Below are 26,391 nucleotides of genomic sequence, written 5' to 3'. Positions count from 1 at the left end.
TTTGTATCACTAATCCTTTTCATACATTTGCATTGTATTTGTATTGGATGGGGGTACGAGAATTTTTTTTTTTTTTTTTTTTTTTTTTTTTTTAAGGACATATCAAGGGGTACGGGATATGAAAAAGGTGAACCATTGGTCTACACAGAGATTCAGGTTATTGTGACACCTAGATAAATGTTCTCGCTGAAATCAGGTAAATAAGTAAATAGACGTGTATAAGGGAACCGGTAGATAAATATAGTCCTACGAACAAATTAAAACTTATCAGTGAGTGAAAACGAATACACAAGTTGATAATAAAACAGAACATAACAAAGTGTAGGATGGGTTATGTGGAGATGGGGGAAGAATTACATATAAATACAAGAGCGGAAACTATCGCAACATGGCTGATCTCGAAATGATACCATAAAAGACCCGCGAATGTAATCATGCCCTTCAAATAAATCATGCAAGTCGCTCTCTGCAGTTGCTGTCACATTGTGTTGCTGTTATTATGTGGGTTCCCGCACCGGGCTGCTCACTCTTGTTCACGCGAAAGACAACGAATCTTTCTGCGTATTAAAAGGGCGGGCATGTAACATTACGAGAATGTTATTTGTGCTTTGGTGCCGAGAGAGTGAAGGAGACTTGAGTGAGTTTGGTGGCTTTATTCTGGTTAGCGCGAGTGTCGACCTAGGCTGGGTCCCACAATAGTGACCACAGGGTGACCTGACTCGCGCATCACTTGTGACGAGTATAGAAAAGAACTGGGCTGGACACCAATACCTGGCATCCTTATATACACACCCTGCGTACGCTAAAGTAGCAAACGACCCATCCTGACCGAAACATGGCTCGGCAGGGCCTAGGTTGGGCTTTCATGAGGATACAAATGCCTGTAGTACAGGCGTAATATGGACTTAACCTACACAAATGTAATACAAGGCCGAAGGCCAGCTATTTCTACACAACATATACATTCCTTGTCCATCCCATTTCTGCAGCGAGCGGCGATACTATAAGCCAAAATATCGCGTAGAAGCACGCGTAAAAAAAAAAAAAAAAGTCAATGTGCAATAAAAAAACATACAAGTACAATTAAAATAACAAAGAAAAATCATTTAATAAGTAGACAAGATAAATAAACAATAAATGAAAATGAAAAAAATAAAATTAATGTCAAAATGAACAAATAAGCCAGAAGGATCATAACTGTGACCAAGGTCGCACCTTTACCCTGAGTGCTCGGGATTCCAGGGAAGACTAAGCCACTGGAACGCGCTGGATTCGAATTAGGAACTGCGTCGTGTGAAGCACGGTCGAAACGGACCTGATGCTGAGCACTCTGGTGGCCATGACTTAAACCAACCTATTTCAGATTCAAATATGAAACTATTGTTTGGCCAGCATTTTTTCTCTATACAAAAATATTTAAAGGGAGATATGTACTAGTTCTCTATAAATATATATACAGTAAGTCGCTGCTTAAATATATATATGTATATATATATATATATACATATATATACATATATATATATATAAATATATATATATGTGTGTGTGTGTGTATATATATATATATATATATATATATATTTGTGATTACAATTCCGCCATCGCAATAGGCATATACAATATAATGACGATAATGATAATGATTATCATTACTATCCTACTTGTGGGAACATTCCGACATTTGTGATAACGATAATGATAATAGGGACAGTAACTCAGATGATGGTTGAGATTATGATGATGGTGGTGGTGGTGGTGAAGATAATGGTGGTGGAGATAGTGAAGTTGGTGACAATTAAAAAGTTCCCGCATGGAGGGAGACCTGCGGGATCCGCCCTTGACCCGCGGCCCTGCGCCAGCCGCCACCGGTACCCCCCTCCCCACTACCCCGCCCGCACTTCCTGGAGCGGGTAACGCTCTTCCATGTACTAACTGGAGATTTTTTTTTCCATTACCAGTTTTGCTCGATTTCATGTGTTTGTTTCGTTGTTTATGTGTTAGTTGTATATACATACATACATACATATATATATATATATATATACACATATATATATATTATAAATAAGCGTTTCGTGTCTGTCTGTATGTATAATTTTCATTGAGAAAAAGTATATATATATATATATTTTTTAATTTTAAAGAGTTTATCGAATTCATCAACATGCTGAGATCTCAGGGGCGAAGCCCCTTTCTAACAAAATCTAGTAAATAATAAAACTAAAATAAAAATAAATTGAAATAAGATAAATAATAATAATAACAATAATAGTAATAATAATAATGATAATAATAAAAGACTTCCAAAAAAGATGAGTGATAGTCCTTATATCAGCACAGATATAATAATCATAATTATTTCGTTTATCTAATAATTTGACATGTTCATATATATAATCTATATTCATTTTATTTACCTATTTATTGCCGTAACCTCCTTTAAATTTGTCCAGTTTCTTTCAAACCAAGATCACTATCCTATTTCTCAGCTATGAACCTGAACAGCAAAAAATACATAATTTGTCCTCAAGTGATTTTAAACATCTAAATTGAAGGTTACCAAAGTTCAGTTGATTTTAATTTTATTTTCAGATTGTAATATTTCATTCCACTTGACTGAAAGACCTTTTGGCATGGAATGAACTGGAAAGGTCAGAGTCAATTACACTCAATCACAATTTTCGTCAAATGTTTTGAATTTGAAAATCAGCAAGACGACTTCAATTGCAGAAGTCTCGATTTCCAACCCTGGATTACTATACATAAAATTTTATTACAATTGAGGTCGACCTGTATCCAAATGGAACCACAATAGGAAAAAATAAAATGAAATATACAAACTTGTTTTACTTGTTCATATAGGTGCTGCGGTACAACAATATGCTTCATAGAGTCCTTCTGACACAAAAATAATTAAATCCCCTCCCCCCCCAAAAAAAAAGATAAATAAAAGTTACCAAATGTCAATTTATGTGGACACCACAGCCCGCGAAGATATAACTACGCATTACGTGATTTCAAATGGCACACGTCTAGTAATCCAGGGCTAAGGACAATTCAACTCTCTCGTTCTTCTTTCTCCCTCCTCATCCTTCCTCCCACCTCTTCCCTCCTTCCTCCTCTTCCCACCCCTTCCCTCCCTCCTCCGTCTTCCTTCTACCTCTTCCCTCCCTCCTCCTCCGTCTTCCTTCTTAACTCCCCTTCCTTCCTTCTCTTCCGTCCTTCCTCTTCCTCCCTTGTTTTTCCCCATCTATCTCATCCCCCCTTCCTCCCTCTTCTTCACTCCCTCGTTCTTCTTTCTCCCTCTAATATTCGTATTCTGGGTTCAACTTTTCTTAGTTCGTCAATTCAGCTTCTAAATATATGACCCAAAGGTGATTTGACATTTGGAGATTGGAAAAATTGAAAAAAAAAAGAAGAAAATCGTAAATAAAGTCGTTCCTACTCAAACGAACTCGAAAAGTTTTTTTTTCTGTTTTATTCTATTTTTATTATTTCTATTCCATTTCATTAATTTATTTAATTATTTACAAGCACCCGGACCTGGCTTCGCCAGGTGTGCTTGGCCTACGGCGTAGCTCGCTTTCTGGCCCTTGCCCTACGGGCAGTTTTAATGTACCAAAATGGGAAAATAAAAGAGTAACAATAAATTCCATAATTTTATTTAGACCTACTACGATTTTGTACATGAAAAATACATTAAACACATAAGTGGAAATTCAAATCTTCCTTCTCTTTCTAACGATGTCCCTCAGTGAAAGGTCTTTAGAATAATCCACTGTGTAAATTTCTTCGGGCATAATCATGGCTACGGCTTCTTCTTCTGTCTTACTGAAAATTGATCTTGGAATGCACACGATGGATTGATCAGGTTCTTCTTCCCCTATTTGCGAAGGAGTCTTCAAAATCTTCCGAAGGAGTCTTCAGTCTCCAAAAGGAGTCGTCAAAGTCTACTGACGTTGTCGTCAAATTCTCCCCTCGTCTCTCTCTCTGTTTCTCTTTCTCGTTAGGTCAATCATAAAGGCAATAAAATTTCGGAAGGTGGTCATAAAAACGCCAGGAAATTTTCAAAACTGAAAAACTTTATTTATGTATATAGATTCTCTTAGCAATATTTCGTAAAGATTCTCTTAGCAATATTTCGTAAAGATTCTCTTGGTAATATTTCGTAAAGATTCTCTTGTTAACATTTGGTAAAGATTCTCTTGGCAATATTTCGTAAATATTTTCTCATTAATATTTCGTAAAGATTCTTTTGTCAGAATTCCGTAAAGATTATCTTTTTCTTGTTAGCACCACTTTCTTTTTCCATGGTAATATTAGTGTTTCCGGTGATGACTCATTTCCGGGTTGGGCCTTGCGTAGGAGGATGGAAGGTTTAGAGAGAAATATTTTTTTTTTATGTTAGTGGAGTGGAGATTCTCTTGGCAATATTTCGTAAAGATTCTCTTAGCAATATTTCGTAAAGATTCTCTTCGTAATATTTCGTAAAGATTCTCTTGTTAACATTTGGTAAAGATTCTCTTGGCAATATTTCGTAAATATTTTCTCATTAATATTTCGTAAAGATTCTTTTGTCAGAATTCCGTAAAGATTCTCTTTTTCTTGTTAGCACCACTTTCTTTTTCCATGGTAATATTATTAACGTATTAGATTAACACACGGAGAGCAGCTTAAAGACACGTCTACCCTCTATGAATGCTTACAGGCGTCTGAGTCAGATGTGTCCCCGGGAGTTAGTGTTTCCGGTGATGACTCATTTCCGGAGTAGGAGGTTGGAAGGTTTAGAGAGAAATATTTTTTTATGTATATAGATATATTTATCTATTCATTAATGGATTAATTAACTTATGTGCTTGTTTATTTATTTCAATTAATATTTTTCCCATTCATTAATCTATTTACTTATTTCTCCATCCATTTATTCATATATTTATCTTTTCATCAATTTATTTGTTAAACAGTTAATTCATTGAATTATTTATCGACTTATTTACTTATCCAAGTATTTATTGATTAATTTCTATATCCAAGAATGATATCCGACCTTTATCTGTATATTAAATTGCACTGAAGTGAATAATGCCGTGCGAGGTTTTCTGTTCCTAGTACCACTTTCCATTCAGCTAAGTCTAAAGTTCCCGACTCTTTAATCTCTTCAATACGTGTCAAATTCTCGCAGGCAACATCGGCTGCCTGATGTACGATGATTCGATGATGCACCACAATACTTGCGATATAAAATACAAAGCTACAGTTGTATTACTTGTTCTCTTTCACTCTGAATATTAATAACCACAGAAAATATGATCAAACCAGTTCACAGAATATAGGGGTCACTCAGCGACAACTACAAAATAAATATAATCAAGACGTCAACGCCCACGTAGGCGTCATCGTATGAAGGGGGTTAATTCCGGTAGCACCCTCTTCATACAAGACAACGTTTTTAATCAAATTAATATTGATCAAGCACGCCACAGTCCTGATTCTTTTTATACACAAACTTTCTTTTGTACTGACATTCAAGACAACAACAGCTACAACAATAACAACACCAACAACAACAACCTCACCAGGAATGAGTAACCCGGAATGTCCTTTCTTTCTCTTCCCCAGATCTGGGTCGCCACCTCACATCCACAGTGCCTGGGACTTCCATGTTCCTCTTCGGCTCGGCCGACCAGCCCCAGGGCCGGGGGTTGGTCCAGCGCCGCAAGGAGGTCAACTGGTTCAAGCGGAACTACGACCCGAAGTACCGCGTCTACGACCTGGGGCCGAAACCGACTATGCGCTACGGACTGACAGGTGAGTTGATAATCAAAATAAATAAGCGAATAAATCAATATAAATAAATAATCAACTATGTAGCTAAACAAATACGATAATAAAATCCTAATTCATCCTCATCTGAGATGGGGGGGGGAATGGGTTAATCTCAATGACCGAGAAGAGGTTTTTCCCAGTCGCTATTTTAAGGGGGGAGGGGGCTGTCTTTAGTGAAACTCCTACGGACCAGAGTCACATATGATTATAATACTGTTCTTCCATCCTGATGCCTTCCTGTGTCCAAAATGCGATGGCACAGAGTGGTGAGGATATTTACAGCAATCAGATAAAATCACAAGTTGAAGGCTAGATTACATTTTATATATGTGTGTGTGTATGTATATATATATATACATATATATATATATATATATACATATATATATACATATATATACATATATATACATATATATACATGCATATGTATATATAAACGTATATATATATATACTGTACATATACATGTGATATTGCAGGTCTTGTCTTTTAATCCTTTAAATTAAAAGGTCGCCCCCCCCCTCTTCTTTCTTCCCTCTTCCACAAGTTGATAAAAATCACCTGAAGCTATGCTGACACTAAACCTCTAAATGGTACCAAAGTGCTTACGGACGCGCTGGAAAACATAACCTTAACTCCTTTTACTGAATAAAAATCTTCTGTGATTAACCAAAATAAAATATGCCAAGGGAGTCACCGCGTCGAAAAGGGGTTAGCCTCTTCTACCCCGATACATATTTTCCTCCAGGTGACGTCACACGATTCTATTAGTTTCAGAGAAACATGAGAAGTGAGTGCATGATGCTATCCCCCATTCTGGGGTCTTCTCCCAAGGTGATATTCATGACGCATGCATGACCATCGCGGCCTTGGGAAGTCCTGCATGATTTCACAACCTTACGTGCGTGTAGCCCATATCACCCACACCTGTTACACATGTGTAGATAGAGAGAGGCACACAGACAGGCAGACAGACAGGTAAGCACAGAAAGACGTGCATAAGCATATGGAGTGGTTATGCATTCATGCATACAACCCAAACACACACGCACACACGCGAATATGCAAATACACGCATAATCCTAACATGGACTCATAAACATATACACACATGTACGCACACAACACATATACATACATACATACACGCACCACACGCATATGCAAATACACACGTAATCCTAATATGTACTCATACACATATACACACACAACACACACACATACATACATACATACATACACACACACATATCCACACGCACGCACGTGCGCGCACACACACACACACGTGCACACATGCACGCGCGCGCGCCCACACACACATACACGTGCACACATGCACGCACACACACACACGTTAGTGCATACAGACACGCACGTACACACGCGCGCACGCGCGCACACGCACACACACGCAAGCACGCGCACACGCGCGCACACGCATACACACACACGCGCGCATACGCACACACACACACGCAGGCGCGCGCACACACACACGCAAGCGCTTTGCACACACACACGCAAATACACACACACACACGCTCACACACAAAGGATTACAAAGGAGGAGCATGCCGACAGGAGACCTTTTGGTCCATAACTAGGTCGGATGCGAACAAATATATATGATAATGATAAATAAATAGATAAAATTACAACAACGTAAATAATAATGAAAATAAATAAATGCATAGGTATAGTTAGATAATAAACAAACAGGAAATTAGTAAATAATAATAAATTGACAGATGAATAATAATAAATGAAAATCAAGCAAATAATAATAAACAAACAGACAAATAATAACAAACAAATAAACAAATAGAATAAATGACAGGCATTACAGCATCTTGCTTAGGTGTTTATCTAAATGAATCTTAAAGCTTCGAACTGAACTACATTGCACTGCCTCTGCAGGAAGTTTATTCCATTCATTAACTACACGGTTGGCGAAGTTGTTTCTACCCACTTCCAAATTAAATCTATTTCTTGACAGTTTGAGTTATTTCTTGTCTGATTTTCATTCAGTGTGAAAATTTTGTCACTTTTGATGTTGTCAATCCCCTTTAGAATCTTAAAGACCTGTATAAAGTCACCTCTGAGCCTACGCTTTTTTAGGGAAAACAGATTCATATGTTTTAGTCGATTTTCGTATGATTTTTTTTTAATATATATATATTTGGAATCAATTTTGTGGCTCGCTGTTGTACTTTTTCCAATCTGTCAATGCCTTTAATGAGATTCGGTGACCTAACGGAAACAGCAAATTCCAAATGTGGACGAACTTACGATTTATATAGTTTGTTAATGAAAGCTGGACTTTTGAAGTCAAAAGATCGCACAATCAGTCCTAGAATCTTATTTGCTTTTTCAGTGGCTGAAATACACTGTTTAGATGATTTGACATCGTTACTGATAATTACGCCGAGATCCTTTTCAATATCCATTTTTGTTGACGAATTTCCAAATCACTTGTAATCGTACTTAGTTATTTTTACCTGTGTGCATAACTTTGCATTTACTTGTGTTAAATTTCATTAGCCACTTTTCAGACATCTGCTGTAGTTTATCTAAATCTTCTTGAATATCTAATTGGTTTCTTCAGTCTATCCGTGAATGTGGTAAGGATAATTGAGGTCCTGGAAAAGTTTCACATAATTTGGTAATGTCAAGATGTTCTTTACAGGAGCAGCATGACCCAAAGCGTTATAGACTCGTTCAACTAGAATATACTTCGTTGTCGATATTTATGCAACAGTCTGAATCTTGATCGACACAGAACTACCACCTCGATTTTTTGTTTCTTTTTTATCGTCAGTGTTTTTATTAATTCGTTTTCAAATGCGATACCTTTTAAGATAATGACCAAGGATATTAATCGCTGATGCGGAAAACTGCTAAGCACAAATTGTTGAGCGTGAAACGTGAACAAGTGACGACGCAGAACACCAAACAGGAGTTCCCAATCTTATTCCTCCTCTGTACCCTTAGGCATTTTATAGGCTCCCGTGTACCCCGAAAAATTACGGAAAATAACGATGAATTTCATATTTTAATGTTATCTTATTTTGAAATATGTTTGTGCATACTGCACAAGAATCATGTTGATGACATAATTAATTTATAGAATATTTTGATCCAACACATACATACATTTTTAAGAATTATTGTTGTGTTTATTCTCTCAGAAATAATGTACTCCCTGAAAAGTACAAATGTACCTCTAGGAGTACATGTACCCCAGGTTGGTAACACCCTGGTCTTGGAGGCCTGCATAGCGGGCCAGGCATTTAATAATTTACTACTCTCAGCCTTTATTTGTATCAAAACCCGAAATTTTCCATTATCCTAACATGTGTTGATGCTCCATATTTTTTTCCATTCACTATCAACTTAGAAATTACTCCTCTGTCTTAATTTACTGTTTACAAACCTGTATAACAAGTTGGGAACAAGTTGAATGGAATAAACTTCCTGCAAAAAATAGTGCAATGTAGTTAAATTCGAAGCTTTAAGATTCGCTTAAATAAACACCTAAGCAAGATGTTGTAATGCCTGCCATTCATTGTATATTATTCATTTATTTGTTTGTTATTATTTGTCTGTTTATCATTATTTCCTTGATTATCATTCATTATTGTCAATTTATTATTATTTACTATGCCTGTTTGTTTATTATTTAACTTTACCTATCTATTTATTTATTTCATTCATTATTATCTATATTATCATAATTTGTATTTATTTGTTCATTCATTTATTTATTATTATATTTTTTTGCATCCGACCTAGTTATGGACCAAAAGGTCTTTTGTCGGCATGCTCCTCCTTTGTAATCCTTTGTAAGCCTCCAAATACCCAGTCTTTTTTTTCCTGTGCACTGACTCGAAGTCTGCAACAGGTTTGCAGCCAGGATCTCCATCGACTCTGCAAAGACAAGGTCGATAACTTGGGTGTTACCATGGATGTTTCGCAATGACATTCATCGACAACTGCCCAATACCCAACCCATGCAAGCGTTATAAAGTGGGCGAGGTCGCACTCTTGTCTCATACATACAGTAAATCAACAGGACACACCTCACCCATACTTTACAGCACTTTCTGTTCCACAGTTTGGACCAGGGGCTGAAAAAAGATCCTAGCCCCTAAGTCTAGACATAAATCTTCAAAATGGCGGATATTTTACCTAGATCCCTATGCCGGCGACCACATAAATGCTTATGTGTAGACTTTGCGCTATGTCCAGGTTATGTCTAGACATAAGCATTTATGTCGCCGATATAGGGATTTAGACAAAATCTCCGGCATTTTGAAGATTTATGTCTAGACTTAGGGGTTAGGATCTTTTACTTAAAGTAAATATAATTTTCGCAGGAATTCCACACAAGATCCCAGAACACTCCACGATGTATTGATTTAAACGCATTATTGAGATTAACATAGGCTGCAAGGGATCTCTGCCGAAATCCACGCCGGCGGCGCTCTACAAGAACACGAAGCTTCAAGATCCGATCAGTTGTCCACTCTGAAACTTTAGCATACGGAAACGAACCATCGCCAATTTTGGCGGCCGTTATTTTTGGCTAAAAATTTCAGAGCAACTTTCGAATCTCCTTGACAGCCTAATCTTCCTAGAGTCATAGGAAGTTCAAGACAGGAATTCATAAGTTTAGAACAAAAACTTAAATAGTTCTTAGAAAAAAAATCCTCCAAAAATAATAATGTCAGCTGCTTTTTCTTTTACCTCTGGCCCAAATGCCTTTTATGCCATTAACTCATTATGTTTCCATCCCTCCCGCATGAGGTCCTACCCACAACTGAATAAAATTGCCTGTCCTCAACCAGGTTAAAATGACCATAGCAAACTGAGACCGCCTCAAATGGGAATCCTAAGCGTAGAATAAACTAGTAGCGAGATCTATCATACCACAAGCATGATCGATAGAAATAGACAAATAGATAAATAAATAAATGTGAAAGATATACAGATAAAACAGAATGAAATGAAATAATGACACCAGGTGCCAATGACCTTAGGGGTTACACCTTTCAGTGCGAAAGGTTCCCTTCGCCTGAATGAAAACGCCTGACGGCATGTGACCGTCACCACAGCTTCAAGTTCAAGATCAGAACGAGCAACTCACTGAGTCCAGAGGGTCAGCTTTAGGTGAATAAAATCACCTGGCGAAGGACCAAGTTAAAGTACACAGATCAATACTCGCAGCGAGAGGGTCATTGACACAAGTAATCAGTTGACTCATCACCAATCCATTCGGGAGTGGAGTCGCCATGGACGTTCCTTCTAAATGCTGCCGTCGGACGATTTTATTCACCTCGGAGATGAAGCTCGATCGAAGGGTGATTTCAGTGGAATCCTTGATTACATGTGGCTTCGGCCACAGCTCAGCCCCTCCTGGCGTAATGTCCTCAATTACAGTAGATGTTACGAAAACGATGTCTTTCGTAATACTCAAGATTAGACCGATCATCATCATAATAACAAAAATGTCAAAACAAATAAGTACATGAATAAGGATCACGATGATGATGATGATGATCATCATGACTATTATCATTATCGTTACTATTATTATAATAAAATTATTATTGTCATTACTAATATTTTGTATTATTATCATTATTATTATTATTATTATCATTATTATCATCCTTATTCCAATCTATACACACACACACACACCCACACACACAACCACACACACAAGTATATATATATATATATATATATATATATATATATATATATATATATATATATATATATAGACCCGTACTAACGCACACACAGTCGGCCCATCTGGAATGTCCTCCTGGGTCTCGATGACGACCCTCCGGGTCTTCTGCCGCCGGGAGCGAAGGAGACGTAAAAAAGAGAAAAAGAAGATAGCCGACCGGCCAGGAGCGGGAGAAATTAGAGAGAAGAAAGAAAAAAAAATGCCGGCCGGCCGGGAGAGGAAGAGAGAGAGAGAGAGAGAGAGAGAGAGAGAGAGAAGAAAATGGCCGGTCAACCATGAGAGAAAAAAAAAATGCCGGCCAGCCGGAAGAAAGACAAATGGCAATCGGCTAGGAAAGAGATGAAGAAGAAGAAAAAGGAGTGAAAAAAAGCAGGCCGGACGGTCGGCAAAAAAAAAAAAAAAAAAAAAAAAAAAAAAAAATAGGCCGGCCGGCCGGCCGGAGACGAAGAGGAAAGGAAAGAAGATGCCTGTCGGCCGGCCGGAGACGAAGAGGAAAGGAAAGAAGATGCCTGTCGGCCGAGACATGGAAAAAGAAAATGCCGGTCGGCCGGGAGATGGGAAAAAAAAAATAATAATAATAAAAATCCAGCGAAGGGCAACAAGAAAGGCGAGGGCCGGTTGGGAGATGAAAAGAAGAAGAAGAAGAAGAAGAAGAAAAAAAAAAAAGAAAAAAAAAAAAAAGACGAGGGGGATGATAACGCCGGCAGGCCGGGAGAGGGAAAAAGCTAAAATAAAAGAAGATGGGTGGGGGCGTCGGCCAGCTCGGAGAAGAATAAAATAAGTAAATAAATAAAAGATGCCGGCTGGCCGAAAAAGAGCCGAAAAAAGATGTCTGCCACCCGAAAAAAAAAAAAAAAAAAACGGACGCCGGATGGTTGGAAGAAGACTACTACTATTAATAATAAAAAAAAATAGGTCGGTCGGACGGGATATAAATAATAATAATAGTATTAAGAAAAAAAAAAAAAAAAACGGGTGAACGGCCGGCCGGACTGACAGGAACGTAAAAGAGCCGGCCAGCCGGGATCGCAAGATGCGGTCCAGAAGAGAATCGCCTGGCGGCGGCAGCCAGAATAAAAAACACAAATCGCTCACGACGGTGACAAGAGAAAAAAAGAAGTCAATGGAGTGGAGGTAAAAGAGGAATTAAAACGATGTCACGGGGACTTCATCCGACATAGTGCGGCCTTTACAGCCCTGCGGAACACGACGTACGAACACACGGAATCGGACGCAATGCCGGTCCTGACAAACCGTCAGAAAACGAAGGACGGACGGAATCCGACGAACAGACAGAATCCGACGTAGGGCGACGGAAACGGAAGTTCTCGACGGACGGACGGACTCCGACGCAGGGTTCCTGTTACGAGAGGCCAAGCGATCGGGCAGGTCGTAATGAGACGCACGCATGCCGCACACTGGCACGAGAGGAACACGACACGCCTCGGACGTGCAGTTTCTATCCGAGCCAGAGCCGCGGGCAACGAATGCATCTTGTAGTTACTGCGACCCATAACAAACCCTGACGATGGTGACTAGGGCCGAAACGTCGTGCAATGAGCCTCACACACTGAGTCTGGTATTTACATTTTTTCTGAATATATATATATATATATATATATGTATATATATATATATATATATATATATATATATATACATATATATAACTGGCAAGACACCTGGAAATTAAGCCGACTAGACGACTCGTTAGTGCACAAGTGTGGAAGATCAGTTAGCATCCATTAACTCGGTCACCAATAGACGCAACGTCCCTGCTAGACGTCGGTATAACCTCTTTAATGTGACAATGGACTTGTGATATGCGGCTCCATGCCAGAGCATATGTCACGTCTGTTATTTTGTTATCATTATTTTTTTAGTTTTATTCTATTACTAGCCATGAAGTCGCCCTCCGGACGGAATTTTAGCTATCTCCTGCGTTGAGCAAATGGGTCTCCAGCCTTAAATGATAATCTAAAAAGAATAGCATAAGTAACATATCTAATTCAATCTTATTTAAAATAATTGTAGTAGATAGTTACTGCAATACAGCAGGATACACGATATTTTTTGTCTTCTTCTTGGGATTAAGGATGTAACGGTTCTTTGGATTTCTAATCCTGGAGTATCCAACATAAAGCTGACCATGAGAAGAGCAGGGTTGTAGAAAGTGCAGTCCAACTAATTTCACCGATTGAACTAACTTTGGAGCCAGGGTTCCTTAGGAGCCGGGATTACTTAGAAGTCCAGAGTTCCTTTGGAGCCGGGATTTCTTTGGGGTTGGGGTTCCTTTGGGGCCGGATTTCCTCTGACCCTTCGTCGCGATCTGTTGATACATTAGGACCGCAGTGCGTCGGATTCAGTGTCCGTCCGTCGGGTCCCGTAGATCCATCAAGACCGGCACTACGTCGGGCTAAGTCCCCGTGCCATCGTCTAAAATCCTTTCTTACTTCCACTCCTGTTCAGTCGTGTTTTTTTTTTTTTTTTCCCGGCCGGTCGATATATATTTTTTTCTTCTTCTCTTCTGGCCGACCGGCATATTTTCTCTACTCTTTTTCATTTTTGCTTCTTCTTTTCCGGACGGCGTAATTTTTTTCTTCTTCTCTCCGGGCCGGCCGGCATTTTGTCTTTCTTTTTTTCCATTTAACTTCTTCCGGGCGCCGGCATCCTTTATTTCTTCTTCCCTTTCTCTCTTTGTAGGCCGGCCATGTTCTTTTTCTCTTTTTTTCCTAGCAACAGGCCAGGATCTTCCCCCCTAATTTCTTCTTTTCTCTCTTTTTCGTCTCCTTCGCTCCCGACGACTAAAGACCCAGAGGACCCGTTGTGTCATCATCAAAACCTTCGAGGACATTCCAGATTAACCGACTGTGTGTGCGCGTGTCAGTACGCGTCTATATATATATATATATATATTATATATATATATATATATATATATACATATATATATATATATATACATATATATATATATATATATATATATATATATATATATATATATATATACATACATTTATACACATTTACATACAATACGTATACATATATATATATATATGTGTGTGTGTGTGTGTGTTTAGATTGGAATAATAATAATAAAAGTAATAATAATAATAATAATGATAATAATAATAATATTGACAATAATAGTAATAGCGTGTTTCCTCGAGTTTCCCCAAGTGGAAAACCCGGAGCCCCACAGCGACTGGAAGCGGTCCTCGGGCCTTTCCATAGATATCTCCGGGATGAAAATTTGGAATGTTGTCTGTATTGTGTAAGTGTAGGATTGTTTCTATGTCACTGGAGAGTAGAGCAGTTGCCGGTTGCCTGCTCTCCATGTAAAAATAATTGAAGGAAATAGAGCCGAAGTCGATAGAGAGAGATCTTGGACCCAGTAAGGAGACCGAGTATCAGCCCCACAGGGCTGCACCTCTTAATGGAGCTGAGGGGTGTTGGTAGGTTTTGAAAATGGGTCGCCTCGCTCTCCATCTTGTAGGACTACAACAAGCATGCAGATACCCGTCATTGTGTGTGCGTGTGTGTATGTGTGTTTGTGAGAGAGAGTGCGTGTGTGCGTGTGTGCTTGTGTGTGTTTACCTAATTGTACTTACCTAATTGTAATATACATGTTCAACGTGTATGCGCACTTGGTTAACCATATGTACAATCAACTAAACTGCACTGGCCCGCGCGTCCCCCCCCACCCTCCCCCTGTATACTGTCAACAACTCCATCGTCCTCGTCCTACTCCTCCTCCTGCAGGTCTGGGCGCCATCCCCTACATGATGAACTTCAACGTGACCCTCGGCACGGGCGACCTCGACCTTGGCCAGCGTGTGGCCGCGGCCATCCGAACCGTCACACCGGGAGGATTGCCAGGTAAGGGCGAGCGAGGTCACGCAGGCCTTCTATGGGGGCTCGAGGACGACGACGCCTCCTGAGGGCGGGGGGTGAGGGTGGGGGTGGGTAGCTTCGAGGGTTGGGTCTTGTTTGTTTGTAGGTGGGGTATAGGAGTACAAGATATGGATTACTCAGGATGTTGACATGTTTCTGCTTGTACTTGTTTCGTCTGTTTGTTTACAGGTAAGCAGGCAGTCACATGACCGCACACACACACGCACGCACGCACACAAACACACACGCACACATATACACACGCACGCACGCACACAAACACACACATATACACACGCACGCACGCACACAAACACACACACATACAAACTAGTTAAGAATGACAGCCTAATTGTGCCTTCCTAAAAAAAAAAAAAAAAAAAAAAAAGTTCCTTTCGTACCGTACCGGGTGGCACTTTCTCTCCTACTCTGGCTGCCGTCAAGCGATTTCATTCACCTCAGCTACGATTCTAAACATCGCGGCTGGCCAGGATTTTTTTCCCCTGATTTCTTCCGCTCCTGGCCAGCCGGCCATCTTCTTTTCGTCTCCTTCGCTCCCGGCGGCTGAAGACCCAGAGGAGCCCGGTGGGTCATCATCAAAACCCTTGAAGACATTCCAGATGAACCGACTGTGTGTGTGCGCGTGTCAGTACGCGTCTATATATATATATATATATATATATATATATATATATATATATATATATATGTATACACGCAAACGCACACACATACAAACTAGTTAAGAATGACAGCCTAATTGTGCCTTCCTGAAAAAATAAATAAATAAAATAAAGAGTTCCTTCCGTACCGTACCAGTGGCACTTTCTCTAAGGGGGCGTGTCCTGTAGGGCTAAGGTGTTCTCACACACACACACATACACACACACACACACACCACCTGGCGCTTTTGCTACATCTCCGACGGTAACAACACTGATAACAGCAGTGTTTGGTTATCTTACGATTCAGATATAAACGTGGAAAACCTTTATAATAAAACTTGACCTTAGAGGCATTTAAGTACTCAGTCTAAACATACATACACACACACACAAATATATATATATATATATATATATATATATATATATATGTGTGTGTGTGTGTGTGTGTGTGTGTGTGTGTGTGTGTGTGTGTGTGTGTGTGTATTTACCTAGTTGTATTTACCTAGTTGTATTTTACGGGAAGGGGAGCTATGCTCGTAGGGTCCCGTCTTCATATCTCATTTTATCTAAACTATTTTTAAATTCATGTATTGATTTTGCACACACCACTTTCTCATCTAACTTGTTCCAACTGTCTATTGCTCTGTGAGGAAAGCTGTTCTTTTTCAAATCTCTTCTATAGCTGTCTTTTTTTATTTTCTTTCCGTGTCCTCTTGTATTTCTGTCATCCCATTTTATCAGATTCTCTCTATCAGTAATTTCTATGCCTTTCATGATTCTGTAAATAGCTATCAAATCTCCTCTCTCTCTTCTTTGCTCTAGTGTCTGTAGTTTAAGTTTTTGTAGTCTCTCTTCATATGATAGTTTTGAGAGTGTTGGTGCCAGTTTTGTAATTGCTCTTTGTATTCTTTCAAGTTTTTTTATACATTTTTTTGTACTTGGTGACCATATCGTTGCTGCATATTCCAATCTTGGTCTTATCAGGGTGATTAGGATTTTCCTCACCATTTCTTCATCCAGGTATGTAAATGCCACTTTGATTGTTCTTATTAAATTATAAGTTTCTCCAAAAATCTTATTTATATGTTTCTCAGGTGACATATTATTCATAACAATGACTCCCAGGTCCTTCTCATTTTCTACTTTTTTTATTCCTTCTTCTCCCAAATTATATGATCCTGTTATTCCGTTTTTGCTTTTTCCAAATTCCATTATACTACACTTTTTTGTATTGAACTCCATCTCCCACTTCCTACTCCATTCTTGTACTTTATTTAGATCTCTCTGTAGTGTTTCACAATCTTCTTCAGTTTTCACTCTTTTCAGTAATTTTGCATCATCTGCAAAGAAGCTCATATAGCTTTCAATTCCTTCATCCATATCATTAATATATATAGCAAACATTATTGGGGCCAGAACTGTTCCCTGCGGGACACCGCTTATTACTTCATTCCATTTTGAGTGCTGATCTCTTATCACTACTCTCATTTTTCTTTCTTGCAAAAAGTCTTCCATCCAATTTAGCAATTTACCTTGTATTCCTCCTTCATATTCTAATTTCTTAAGCAACTTCTTATGTGGTACTTTGTCAAAAGCTTTTTTTAGGTCTAGAAATGCACAATCAGCCCATCCATCTCTTTCTTGTATTATATCTATTAGCCTTGAATAGAAACATATTAAATTGGTGACGCATGATCGTCCTTGTCTGAATCCAAATTGCCTTGGATTTAGTACGTTGTTTTTTTCCAAGTATTTTACCCATCTACTTTTGATAATTCTTTCACATATTTTTGCTATTGTACTTGTTAGAGAGACTGGTCTATAGTTGGTAGGTTCTTCTTTATTTCCTCCTTTATATATAGGTACTATATTTGCTTTTTTCCAATCTTCTGGAACTTTTCCTTCTTTTAAGGAACTGCTTATTATGCTATGTATTTTGTCTGCCAGTTCATTCCTGCATTCTTTCAGAATCCAGTTTGCTATTTCGTCTGGCCCATGCGATTTTCTGACATCAAAATTACCCAAGTGTGTCAATATTTCATTCTTTGTTACTTCTATTTCTTCCATAGGGGGGACTTTTTCCTTCCACTCAATCTCTTCAGGTTGTATATTTTCCCTTGTAAACACTGATTTAAAATGTTTGTTCATAATTTCTGCCATTTCCATTTCCTCAGTGTATTCAACTCCTCCTTGTCTTAATTTCTCCAAGTCTTGTTTGTTTTTCAGTTTATTGTTTACAAATCTGTAGAATAGTTTTGGTTGATCTTTACACTTTTCTATAACATCTTTTTCATATTTTCTTTTTTCCTCTCTGCACTTTTGTACATATTCATTTCTATAACCAGTATATATTTTCCATTTTTCAGATCTTCTGTCTTTTTTCCATCTGTTCCAGGCTTTGTCTCTTTTGTCCTTTAACTCCCTACAACTTTTGTTGTACCAGCATTTTACATATTCTTTTTCTTGTTTTTGTCTTGGGACATACTTTTCCACTCCTTTTTTGTAAATTTTTGTCAAAATATTCCATTTCTCTTCCACTGTTGTTTCTTCTTTGTATATTTCTTCCCAGTTTTCTTGTTGGAAGAATTCTCTTATTTTATCAAAGTTTGTTTTTTCATACATCATTCTTCCTTTTCTATATTGTTCATTTCTTTTCATATATTTTTCTTCATTAAGTTCCAGTTCAATCAATATGTGGTCACTTTTACCTATTGGTGTTTTATATTCAATCTTGTCTACTATTCTAGGTTCAGATGTAATTATTAAGTCTAGCCTCGATGGTTCTTCTTCATTTCTATACCTAGTGTTCTCTTGTATCCATTGTGTCATTGAATGGTCAGTAATCATCTCAAGTAGAGCATTTCCCCATGAGTCATCACCACTCTTTACTGTCATTTCTTCCCAGCAGATTTCTTTGCAATTAAAGTCGCCCATTATAACTATTCTTCCTCCGTCTTCCATTATTTTAGTTAATGCTATCTTTGTGTCCTCTAACATACTTTTATGTTCACTCTCCTCCCATGAGGCTGTTTTCGGAGGCACATAATTGATCACAAATTTTCTGCTCTTCTTATCTCGGTCTTCCACTTCTATCATAATCATCTCTACTGTATTCTTTCCATATATGACACCTTTCACGTTTATATCCTTCTTAGTCAGGAACATAACTCCACCCCCTTGTTTTTTCTCTCTGTTTCTAATCCAATAATTGTATGTATCATGTCCTACACTGTTGGGTGGTAGTGGGCCTTTTAATTTTGTTTCTACAATTCCCATTATGTCCGGTTCTTTTTCTTTCAAATAATCATTCAGTTCATTCAATCCTGTTATCAATCCATCTATATTTGTGTAAGACACTCTTAGTTTTCTGCCACTTCCATTGTATTCTCTGTTTCCCTTATGTTTTTCTTTAGTATGTCGAACTGCTTTATTTTCATGTTCACTACTCTCCAATAGAATCTCTCTTTCTCTGACTCCGTTCTTTCCTCGTTTTTTGCCTTAGCTTCAATTCTTTTCTGCTTTTCTGCCTCTCTTTCCTCCTTATTCATTTCTCTTTTTATCCATACCTTTTTATATTGATCATTTGTTGCTAGTTTCCCTGTCTTGGATAGAATTTTCTCTGCTGTTGTTTGTGACCTGAATTTAATCTTAATTGGTCTGGTCTTATCTGTACTATATTTTCCGAGTCTGAATTTTTCCTCAATTTCCTTTATAATTTCTGGTTCATCTTCCTGGACTAATTTTAATAAACTGCTTACTCTTTCATTTTCCTCCTTGATTCTTGCGGTTCTATCTGGGTTATGTTTCTCTTCCATTCCTAATATAATTATACATTTCTTTTTGTCAGCTAATTCTCTTACTATATTCTCCTTCTGTCTCATCACTTTAATAACTGAGTCTTCATTATGTTCTTTCAATTGCTGTTTGACTATGTCAGTGAATGAAACCTTATTCCCTTCTTGAGTTATTCTCCAAATTTTTAGCTTCTGTAGCTATTTTCTCTCTGTTTTCATTACTATTCTTCTTCAATTTCTCATTCTCCTCCTTTACATTTCCTAACTGTCTATTTAGGTCCTCTATTTCTTCAGTTAAGTTTCTGTTAGCCTTCTCTAGTTGTTCCAACCTTTCAATTCTTTGGAAAATGGAGTCTACGTTACCTAACTTACGCTCCAAGTCCTCGATCACCTTATCAACTCTCTCCTCTAGTCTTATCAGTCGGGGGGGGGGTTGTGTCCCCCCCACCCTCTTTAAATCCCTGGAACATATTCTCGTCACTTTCTTCTGTATTGCTCCTCTCTATACTTCTAATCTTTACATTTTTATTTGCCATTTCGTCATCACTGAGCTGGTCCGGTGGTCGTTTCATGTTGACCTTACGCCCGTCTGCCTGGGCCAAGTCCTCCACATCCTCATTTCCTTCCATTTCCCCAGCAATCCCTCCCCCTCTCCTCTTTCCTTACTTTCCCACTACCTCACGAGCAATTCCCCCCCCCCCTGCAAATACAAAAAGGCACTTCTCTTTGCGTTGGTATCCACAATCTGCACTTTTCTTCAGAGCGTTCTTCAAGCCGTCCGTTCGTTGAAAGTGTGTGTGTGTGTGTGTGTGTGTATGTTGAACAGATTATCTATATATTTCCAACATAACAAGTTACCACGTTAGTATGTTTAAGTTATAGATACTTGGTTCACACGTTCCTATAGCCCTTGCTCAACACCCTAACTGCTCTTGAATAACTACCTAACTCTCTTTCCCTCTCTTTCTGATTCCTCTTTCCTGGCTGTTCTCTCATTAAGTCAACTCATTGAGTAACCCATTACTATATGTTCCTCTATTCTTTCTACTTCCTGACTCTGTACATTCAACATCGTAACTAAATGACTGTATGGGACTTAAGCTATGACATTTTATTTCTGATTAGCTTACCTAACCTTTATCATAGTCTAAAATAAATAATATTCTAACTTCTGATTTTGGCATTCTGAATTGTGTAACTTCCGTATTTGTCTCTTATCATAGCTTATCATCATGTTGAATGATTTGCTTAACGTGTCATCATGTACGATACGACTTGTTCTTTCACACCTTTCTTATCTCTGGGACCCGTATTCTGAGTGTGAGTTTTTCTGCCTTATCTTACAATACAATGCAAGATAATACAATATATATATATATATATATATATATATATATATATATATATATATATATATATATATATATAATATTTGTGTGTGTGTGTGTGCACAGAGGGGAAGTAAGTACGAGGGGAGGAAAGAGAGGAAGCAGGGAGGTGGAGAGTAAGAGGGGAGGAGGGAGAAGGGAGTGAGGAGGAGGTGGGAAAGGAGGTGAGTATACAAGGTCGGAGTTATCTTCATTCCCGTCTCTATGTCTCCATTTATCAAATTTTCCCTTAAATCCATTAATATTGTTGTCCTGTGCAGTTCATCCTTCTGGTGAATCTAAACACTATTGGTGAGGAGTATCACCAGATGAATGAAATAGCCTGGCGGTAACCAGATTCCAGTGCCAACCAGATTCTCGTGCCAACCAGAGCTGGGAGCGTTCCGCTTCAATTTGGCCGCGGTTAGCGCCACCAAACTATTAAAGCATAAGAGACAGGTTCTTACCAAAGTAAAAGTCCGGCAGGCCACATACAATACCAAAGAAAAAATTCGTAGGCCACATACTATACCGGCACCTATATTGCTTTAATAGTTTGGGAGAACTAATCGCGAACAAACTAAAGCGGAACGCACCTAGAACGCACCGAGGAGCGCGCCCAGCTCTGGTGCCATCGCCTGATCGATGAAGGCCACTCAACCCCGCCTCCCCGCCCCGACAGGTGTCCAGGCCATGGCTTTCCCTCACGAGGGCTTCGTCGAGATCGCCTGCAACGTGGACCTTCTGCCAGAGTCTTCTGTCTCCGAGGGAGCTCGAGACCAGGTGAGTGGCAGGAGGGTGGTCCTTGTGTTTGCACAGTCGCCAGCACTTCCACGGCGACGAGTGCGTGTAACATGGTAAGATTTGTGTGTGGGCCGTTGTGGTTATTGGTAATGACTTTTTTGGAGCGTGGGGCGAGGTAAAAAAAAATAATAATAAAATAAAAATAAAAATAAAACTACCAGATATACATCTACCAGAATGATCCAACATCTGGGCTATCCGACCTCCTACAACCAAATAAAATCTGGCATCATCAATAACAACAACAATCAAAACAGGAACAACAAGAGAAACTATACAGTCTGCAGCTTTAAGCGCATTCCTTACATCTCAAGCTAACCCCGGTTAGTGTCACAGTAACACTTTAACTTCATCAACCAATCACCCCAATCTCCTAGGCAGTGGTCGTTTCTGGTGGGAATGGAGTTACAGCCCATGACCCTAACCATGATGACGTACAGTGGCCTGGCAGCCTCGTCAGCGCACCCTGGTGTGTGTCGGCATCCCAAGAGGTTCCCTGGTTGGTTGTGTGTACTACCCAGTCCCGTACAAAGGACGTGTCTCGAGTTTTCGTGGACAAGTTGGAAAGACAGACAGATTAAGTAACTTGGATTGGGTTTATTCGACAAAGCTACCTGGCAATGATCAGGTGTGAAAAGGTTAAGAAATGAATGAATGAAATAAGAAATGAAAGTAGAAACAAATATTGCAAATTAATAGATACACATAAAATAAACTTGGATTGGGTTTAGCTACCTGGCAATGATCAGGTGTGAAAAGGTTAAGAAATGAATGAATGAAATAAATAAAAGCAGAAACATTTTTTTTTGCAAATGAATGGATACACATAAAATAAACTAATAAACAAGTGAATATGTAAATACAACAAAATAAACATTTGAACAAAGACAAGATAAATACATATACAAATAAACAAATAACTAATTACTAAAATAAAGTAAAAAAAATTAAATAAATGTCAAGTCAAATGTCCCCTCAGTTTTAAGAGTAAATTAAAAACGAAACGGGACTTTCCATCTCATTTGGTCTCGCATTTGTTTACCTACAAAAGGGATACGACAGGCATGTCCTAAGGTGGGGGTGGGGGTGGGGGCCTCATAACCTATCCCAATACTGTCATATCTCACAATCGTTTATTCATATCAACTATGCATTTATCCATATTCATTTGTACTAAATTGTCTTATCTACATACAAATATACATTATTTCATCCATTTATTTAATAATTTACATATTCATTCATATAATATATATAATAAGAATAATATATATATATATATATATATATATATATATATATATATATATATATATATATATATATATATATGTAATCAATTGGTCTCATTTATTTACACATGATATACATCATTTCATCTATTTGCTTAATTATATATTTACTTATATATGCATTAATTAGTCTATTTATCATTCCATGATGGTATATGCATTTCTTTAGTCATTTACTTGTCAACTTACCATTTTGTTTATTCGTTTCTAACTCCAGCTACGAAGCTCCTTGGGCGGACGCTATTTCTACACACCACCGGAGGTCCTCCACGCCCGTATCCAGAAGGAGGCTGGAATGAAGCCCCTGAGGGAAACCACCATCATCGGCTTCACGCCTGAGGACGCTGAAGAACTGACGCTGACGTCGCTGCAGCTGGGCATCGCCGATATGTGGAGGAAGAGGCAGAAGCGAACTATGTAAACAATGGAACCCTGTTGGTGGCTTGCCCCGTGGAGAAAATTTATTTCGTCTTACCTACATATTTCAAAGAGCATCAATAAACCAAAAATTAAATTAAATAGGCTGATAAACGACATAAAATACAAAAAATAATATTAACAGATGAAACTACAACAAAGAGACAAACTAAATCAACAACAAAAAATAATGCTGTGTATGTATGCAATGCATTTCCTAATGAGTACTGCACAATAATGGTATGATTGATAGAAATTGTTTTTAGCTTCTCTGCTTTGTGAGAAAAAGGCTTTCAATAAGGATTTCTAGTTACGAGTATAATATTCTATGGTTGATGAGTTTTCAATTTTTCCAACGGAAACTTAAATCTAACAAAAGAATCTTTTACTGAAAATATTCTTAGGAATGAATGAATTAACAAATAGGTTAATGAGTACAAATGAAAATACATAACGACCCTATTGCATTGATTTTCTCTTTAAGAAAACTGAAGTCATATGGACGTCATTCTTCATGTGAAGAGATATGATGTCATAAAACGAACTCTCAACGCCAAGGGAGTCCACGGGAGTCCAAGGAATTGATTCATAGTATTTAGAACTCGTCGGATTTTTGTCATTGACTCGCAACCTAGTCAGCATCGTTTTGCTCACCTTCCAGTCTAGCAGACAGTTAGTCTTTAACTTTAAGATGGTCAATCTCCTTCGTCAAAAATAAGAAAAAAAAATGTGACAATAATTCCCAAGACCAATTTAAAAAGGAATCAAACCAAATGTGCGAATATCTAAATAATAGAAAGCAAAAAAATCTGAACTATCTTAACTATTGAGTAGAACTGGTTTTTGAGTACGGTACTTACACTAACAGATTAACGGGAATTACCTTCCGATATGTATATTGTATCAACATGACTGGAGATTTGATAACGAAACCAGGATTACTGTGTTTATTCCTTCATTGCGCTGCGTTTGAAGTCTGAGTCAACTTTCCTTGTGTCAACATTTACCTTTTCTTCCATATGAAAAACATAAAAAAAATTAGAAAACTGTTTTCTCTAAAGTGCCTTATAAACTACAAGTGCCCTCTGTTTTGCTTTGCTTTTGTTTATAAACAAAAGTATTGTTATTATATTTCTCTTAATTTTCATTTACTTTTATTTATATATTATTTTCTATAAGGAAGGAGAGACGAAGTCAAATATTTTTGTTAATGTAGTACTCCTTTTTGGTAGATAAAAATAGTCACATTTTCTTTATTACAAGACAACAACAATAGGTCCTATTTTGCATGTTTCGGTGCATAAAACGATATTTTCCTGTGGATGATATTTCCTCGCAATTTTCTAAACTGCACATTCAGCTGCTTTTTGGGAGCTCAAAATAACATAAAATGTATACAATTATAATTACAAATAAAAAGGTGTTTTAAAATGCGTTTAATTCCAAATTCACCCCCGACGCAATTCCTCAAGTTTTCCCCAAAACAAGCCTTGATGCCACCACCCTTCCCATTCCAAAACGACATCGGAAGAGTCGGTCGACTTGCTTGATCTGTAAGCGTCTTCACCGTCTCCTTCACCAAGGGTTCTCTTGTGGAAACAACCAGGGCCCTCACATGGGGTGGGGTGGTGGGGGGGATGTATATGCCCCCCTGGGGCGGCACATTTGGGGAGGCGGCAATTCTAGTCTGGACATACCCCCCACAAGGCTGACAAAATAATTATAATAAAAAAGGCCAAAAGAGCCCTGAATAATATTACCGTAATACACGAATTTTGCGTTAGAATCAACAGAATGTGAAATATTTTTCCCTTATCCCTCCTGTAAAAGGGGCATTAGGTAACATTTTAAAATCTGTTTAATTATTTCGCAAGCCAATAGCTAAAACATGCTGTAAGGAATAGTGGAGATGAGAAGTGGTGATGGGGAAAGGGGGGTGGGGACGTCATTGAGAACCTTGCCTTGGGGCGGCATATAAGGGCTCTATAGACAACCCTGTGAAGGGCATCAACATCAAGGCAGCGTGCCACATAACCAGAGCTGACCTTCACAAATCATGCTGGCAACAGGCCTTGACCAAGTCTCATCAGACAGTTACCAGTTTGATACAAAGCCATACCAGCGATTCCCCCACAATTCTCCTAATCCATTTGATACCAAAAAGCATCGAGTCTCCTATTTGAGTCGGTAATCAGTGTCTATGCCTCACAGCCGTTCAACAAGACAGGGAACACAAGCGACAGCGTTACATACCCGAGAACACGAAGGGCTATGCCACTTCTTCGAAAGAATTCCTGATATGATCCATTATTGTTATGCCTTACAACAACAAGGTATATGAAGTTTTCTAGGACCTCTGTAGTCTCGCTACATGCATACGCGTGGACATTTGTTTTGTTTCAAGAGGGTTGGAGACACAGCGGTCTCACCTCTCTGAGCAGTCACTCGAGGGCTGCAACCACGGCCTCCAAAGACTAAGCAAGAACTACAAGGTCAGTGACTTTAGTGTCACCAATGATGTTCCAAGTGTTGGAAAGTGTTAAGACAAGGACG

At 38.5% G+C, this 26,391-nt stretch overlaps 1 protein-coding gene across 1 annotated transcript in view; it reads left to right on the top strand.

Annotated features, from left to right (window-relative positions):
• The window catches only part of LOC143019213 (uncharacterized), a 275,380-nt gene extending 250,131 nt beyond the window's left edge, over window positions 1-25,249 (top strand). The window contains exons 3-6 of the mRNA XM_076174907.1: window positions 5,623-5,811; window positions 15,365-15,481; window positions 22,008-22,108; window positions 23,639-25,249. Coding sequence (XP_076031022.1) covers window positions 5,623-5,811; window positions 15,365-15,481; window positions 22,008-22,108; window positions 23,639-23,842 — 611 coding nt within the window. The 3' untranslated portion in view covers window positions 23,843-25,249. The remainder of the gene's footprint in view (window positions 1-5,622; window positions 5,812-15,364; window positions 15,482-22,007; window positions 22,109-23,638) is intronic.
• The last annotated feature ends 1,142 nt before the right edge of the window (window positions 25,250-26,391 follow it).

This window comes from Oratosquilla oratoria, chromosome 36 (assembly GCF_046742065.1).
Source record: "Oratosquilla oratoria isolate Oo_2021 chromosome 36, ASM4674206v1, whole genome shotgun sequence".
NCBI lineage: Eukaryota > Metazoa > Arthropoda > Malacostraca > Stomatopoda > Squillidae > Oratosquilla > Oratosquilla oratoria.
This window is presented reverse-complemented; position numbering and strand designations above follow the sequence as displayed.